This window comes from Episyrphus balteatus, chromosome 3 (genome assembly GCF_945859705.1).
Source record: "Episyrphus balteatus chromosome 3, idEpiBalt1.1, whole genome shotgun sequence".
Classification (NCBI taxonomy): Eukaryota; Metazoa; Arthropoda; class Insecta; order Diptera; family Syrphidae; genus Episyrphus; species Episyrphus balteatus.
The window spans coordinates 108,768,028-108,773,571 of NC_079136.1; the positions used below are offsets into that span (position 1 = coordinate 108,768,028).

General features: G+C 32.8%; 2 protein-coding genes across 2 annotated transcripts; one reads left to right on the forward strand and one right to left on the reverse strand.

The window, feature by feature from the left end:
* The first annotated feature begins 1,048 nt into the window (after positions 1 to 1,048).
* LOC129915684 (putative nuclease HARBI1) lies at positions 1,049 to 2,527 on the forward strand. Its single transcript, XM_055995341.1, has 6 exons — positions 1,049 to 1,209; positions 1,279 to 1,601; positions 1,658 to 1,761; positions 1,830 to 1,974; positions 2,028 to 2,165; positions 2,225 to 2,527. Exons 1-6 carry the CDS (start codon positions 1,064 to 1,066, stop codon positions 2,473 to 2,475), a joined length of 1,107 nt encoding a protein of 368 aa, XP_055851316.1. The 5' UTR covers positions 1,049 to 1,063; the 3' UTR covers positions 2,476 to 2,527.
* An 86-nt stretch (positions 2,528 to 2,613) lies between these two features.
* Positions 2,614 to 4,064, reverse strand: LOC129915686 (uncharacterized). Its single transcript, XM_055995343.1, has 4 exons — positions 3,683 to 4,064; positions 3,413 to 3,599; positions 3,166 to 3,358; positions 2,614 to 3,097 (listed from the first exon to the last, which is right to left on the reverse strand). The coding sequence occupies exons 1-4, from the start codon at positions 3,685 to 3,687 to the stop codon at positions 2,712 to 2,714; spliced, it is 771 nt and encodes a 256-aa protein (XP_055851318.1). The 5' UTR covers positions 3,688 to 4,064; the 3' UTR covers positions 2,614 to 2,711.
* Between the last annotated feature and the right edge of the window lie 1,480 nt (positions 4,065 to 5,544).

A 5,544-nucleotide genomic window follows, 5' to 3' on the forward strand; every position in this document is an offset into this window, starting at 1 on the left:
AATGGCAATTACTCTGGAAGTTTTAAAGTCACTTCTTAAAAAATAAAAGGAGGAGATTTTTAAGAAAACATATAAACGAAGCTACGGATAGGTATCAAAAATTCTGTTGAAAAAGTTGGTGCTATCATAGAATAATCATTTTTATCGACTTCCATGGATCGAAGCTGGGTTTTATGGTTTTCTCATAGATCTTATAGCCAAAACTTATAGCCAAAATTGGATCAATGCGAAAAACAATATTGTTATATGTAATGTACAATAGTAAGCTTTCGCTTAGGAAGAAAGACTGAAGGTAAAATTATACCGATTCGATAAACATTTACAAGATATGAGAAAAAAAATACTAATTTCGAAAAAATCTTACACTGACTTTAGCTTATCCGAAGACCTACCAAAATAACTTCTTGAAGCTAGAAAACAAAGAAGGAAAGAAAGCATTCTTTTAGATTAAAATTCAAGAAAAAGAACCCGATCGAACGAAGACTCTCCTTCACAACAATCAAAAAGCAGGGGTTTCAGAAAAGCTTAAACCATAATAGTTGGGTCAACTGACTTGAACCCAAAAAAACAGACTTCAAATCCGATCAGATATCAGAAAGTTCTTTATTCAACAAAATATGAACGCTTATATTAGCAGAAGTTGTACCATTGAATAATTATATATAGAAGTGACACCGATAGTTTCTAGCGCTACAGAATTTTATTTTTTTCGGCAATCAGATGTACTAAAAAATCCCCAGAGAGAATGGGGCTTGTCTTAGAAAATTATTTTTCCAAAAATTTGTTTTTAAAAAAGGAAATTTCACAAATACAAACGTAACAAAACAAATATCAAATAAAAATAAATTGTATCAACACGTCGACATCCTATAGTAGAAAAAAATAAGGGGTGGAATCGGCTAAGGTGATTTTTGATTGTTGACAGTCATTTTACAAAAGATTGGTCTGCGTAAGGTGATTGTCAAATTTGATAGTCAAATTTTTTTGACTTTTTCGTGTGACAGCTATTTTGTTGTCATTTTCATGTAAAAGCGTTTCATGTTTTCTTTGATTGTCTAGAAAAATGAATTTTTTTGTGCCTGTGGAACTGTTTTTACGGAGAGAAAATGAAGAAAATGAAAATTTAAATTATAATTATAACCGCAACGTCCGACTCTTGAGGATAAATTTAAGAAATAAACTAAATATATTGGAATTACCAAACTCAAAGTAAGTAGACACATAACACATAACTTTTAATTCTCATTTAGTAATAACTTCCGTTTAAAAATCATATAGGTTCTTAAAAAACTTTCGAGTTACAAAAGAAACGTTTCTTTCCATTCTTGACCTTCTGGAACTGCCAGTTGGAGTTCGTTCCACCCATATTCCTCCTATTCTCCAATTGGCAGCGACATTAAATTTTCTTGGTGGTGGTGCTTATCAACGGCAAGTTGGTGCAGACTGGTCAGCGCCAATGGGGCAAAGCACTGTGTGTGAAGTGATAACATCAACTTTAAGAAAAATGGAAACAAAATTGTGTCCATCAAAAATAAAATTTTCACCAACAGCAATGGAAGGTACAAAAAGATACTTCTATGAGAAATATCGCATACCAGGAGGTATTTTTTTTTTCATTCTTATCTTAAATAAATAATAAATTTGTTTCGTTTTGTAGTAATCGGGTGCATAGATGGTTCACATATAATGTTACTCCGCCCATCTGAAAATGAGCATATCTTTTTCAACAGAAAGGGGAGGCATAGCATAAATGCTATGATTGTAAGAAAATTATTGTTTTCGCCAGTTGTTTATAGATACTTTTTCAACCCTAAGTCTTTTCTTTACAGATCTGTGACGAAAACACGAAAATTTTAGCTATTAACTCCAAATACGGTGGAAGTGCCCATGACAGCTTTGTCTGGAGGCAGAGTGCTCAGAGGGAAAAGATGAATACCGACTATTGCGCTGGTAGTTCCTCGACATGGCTTCTCGGTAGGACTTCATAATATTTCTGTGCGTTACTTGTCTGATACATTTTTTCTTAGGTGACAGCGGCTATCCACTGGAACCGTTTTTATTAACACCCTACCGAAGTGCAGCCGAAAATTCGCCAGAAGCATGGTTCAACCACGTACACTCTCAGGCTAGGAGCACTGTTGAACGATGTATTGGTGTAATGAAGAGTACCTATAATGTCTACTTATTTAAAAACACTTCCTATTTATTTTTTTTCTTCTTACAGCTCGATGGAGGTGCATTTTAGAAGAAAGAAAGTTGAGGTACTCCCCTAAACGATCGGCTACAATTGTTAACGTTTGTGCAGCTTTACACAATATTTGTTGTGAGCAAAGGGTACCACTACCAGACGAAGTAAGAAGAGTTTCTTCATCCGATAGTTTAAACAATCGCCAACCTGAAAATAGCAGCAATGATGGAATACGAATTCGCAACAGAATAAGAGATGATCTTTGGGCTAACCGTACAAGGCATTAAACCAAAATTTTGTAATAAAAATCTTTATTTTTTCAATATTTCCTCCAATAATGACTTAAAAAAAACTTAAATTAAAAAAAAAAAAAACAAAACTAAAACTATTTCACTGAAAAAAAATAAATAAGTAAACATTTCTTAAGTAAAAAAAAAACAAAAACTTCATAAAAAAAAAACTTAAACTTTAAGCACAGCACTTAGTTGATTGTAAGGCAGTTTGTTGATAATATTTGATGTTCTCATTTTCTGAGCTCTAGCATTTGAAGATCTGTGGCCGCCTTTGCTAATTCGATCTCCATCCTTTTTAGTTGGAGCTCTTCTTTTTTTAAGGCATTGGCCGATTGCCGTTCCTTTTCTTTTTCTTGGCACAAAAGTGCAACACAGTCCTTCATATCTTTGATTGCCACTGTGACTTCCTTCAGGGATTTGCCAATATCTTCCTGCACGGAAACAAATTTTTCTTGCAACTCAACTTGTCTTCTTGCAAGAATAATACCCTCTTCCTCTTTAGGGGTTTGTTTTTGTCGATTTTTTGTGCTCACCGAGGAGGGGGCGGGAGCGGAATCGGGAATTTGCTCCGATGGTGTTGAGTCCCCAATGAGGTCAGTTATTTCTGTCTCTAAAACTAGGAACAAAAAAAAAATTTATTTTATAGTAGGTACTTATATGCAAAAATGAAAAGTACAAACATACTTTGCTCATCACAGCCGAAGCTTGAAACCCCACCGATTCCGGCTACGGCTGCTTCGATTCCACAAACTTGTATAATAGCTTCCTCATTGCTATCTAAAGGCAGTTCTGTATATGGACCTCCACCTGTCTTCGCAATAGACTTTTTATTTTCAATAAGTTTTTTTTTTGCGCTATATTTCCTAGTTGTCCAAATCTGAAATAACAAAGGATGAAGGCAAATTCTTTATTAACACCCACACTTTCTTACCCTTTTCCACTCTGCTTTGGTTTTCGTGGGTGGCCCATTTACGTTTAATTTCAACGTGAGCCTTTCCCATAGCATTCTTTGGGTTTCCCGCGAATTTATGTTAGAAGCAGAAAAGGATTTGGCCAAATCCGGATTCTCCTCCATGAACTCCGTCATCAATTTCATTTGTGTTTTGTTTGCGTGTGTCCTATTAATGACAATTATTATAATTTTGTAATTATACTAAAAATTTATTTTATTTTATTGGTTTTCACAAAAATGTTTACTTACATCATTTTATTCAGTTGCACTAAACTTATAAACAAAAAACTTTTGCCGGCAAAACGAAAATAAACAAAATTTACAGCGAAACACACGAAAAAAATAAAATGCAATACGAGAAAAAAGTGAGGCACCTCAACTGCAATTTTTTTTATATGCAATTTGACATTATAGGTTCTATATTTATCTTTCAAAATGTATTCTTTTTGACATAACAAGTGTTTGGATTTCGAATGCAAATTTTAAACATTTTTGTGTAAAATGGCAATGCTACTTATCATTCAAAGTGATGCCAGCGTTTTAAAAACTTTTTTTGATCATCTTACGCAGACGGAAAATTTTATTTGATCAAATTTGATTTTCACAAATATGACTGTCAACAATCACTTTAGCCGATTCCACCCAAGGAAATTTTACTCACACATAAAACATAAAACAAATATCAAACAAAAATAAATCGTATCGACACATCGACATCCTATAAATGAAAAAATAAAATAAGGAAATTTTACTCATACATACAAAATTACACAAATATCAAACAAAAGTATTGAAAAGTTAGTTGACATTATAAATGTATCCATAGTAACTCGAAACTAAAAACAAGAAATTTTGTATTAACGACGAGAATTTGAACAAAATTAAATATTATTGTTGTATATCCTAGGCACGTTATAGCTTATAGGGCATGAAAGTTACCCTTGTTTCAATAGTCCTATTAGCGTAGGTGACAAGGTGATTGCTGTTTAATTTTGCTTTCTGAGTTCGTATCCCCACAGAGATTGCTATTTTTTTTATATTATATTTTGTTTTGGAATATTATGAAATGCGTAACAATTAGAGTCTTTTTTTGCTGAATCGAAACTTAAGCATTTAATTACAACATAAATCCTTATGTGACAGTTTACGCCGAAGTCAAAATAGAGCCTTAAAATTTATGTTCAACATGAATTATTTAAGGTTCGTTTCAGCTAATGGCCCTTAAAGAAAAAAAGAAAAACGTTAAGAAAAACTCAATGTAATAATTTAAATGAGGTAAGAGCTCAAACCAATAAGTCGTTTTGGCTCAAACTTTTTGTTTATTTTTGATTCCAAGGAGGGAAATTTGAAATTTTTTAACGGCACCAACTAGAGATGCTGCAAATAATGATTCGGTCGAATACCGAACATTCGACCACGCTTATATGTACAGTGCGGTTCACTTGGTTACACGCACCAATTTTCGTTTACATAAATTTCATTTTTTTTTGTGTGTGTGCAAGAATAACCAAAAAAATTGTATTTATTAGAATGGTTATTTAGTTCTTAATAGAAAAACAAAAAGAATTAGTGGGTGAGTGGAAGTTAACGATACTTTTTAGTCCTTCTTGTCCTTGATGTAAGAAAAAGGGCAGCTTTTTTCGGTTCACATGATTAGACGCACACCTTAAATTAGTTAGTTTGGCGAGATCTATACAACTGATTTTTAAGATATAGTAGTTTTTTTTTGAGATTTTCAAAATACTTTAATGCGAATATCTCAGAATCCTGACGTGATAGAATTTTTTTTGACTTCGGATTCTAACTCATCACATCAAATACTATAAGACAAGTATACTTTTGTTTCTAGGAGAAAAAAAAGCATTACAAGGCGGTTTAGTGAATAAGATATTTATAATTAGAAAAATAGTATATAAAATTACAAAACACGTAAAAATTTTGTTTAATGTATTTTATTATGGTTTTCTTTACATATCCCTCTGTAGGCACACCTCTTTTTTTTTGACGTGATAGGCACACGGGTGCGAATTTGGTTTATGCTTTTTCATGTCGCATTAGCTTTTAACCTGAGTTGTTTTTATACACTAGCCCAAAAAGTTTAAGGAACAAAG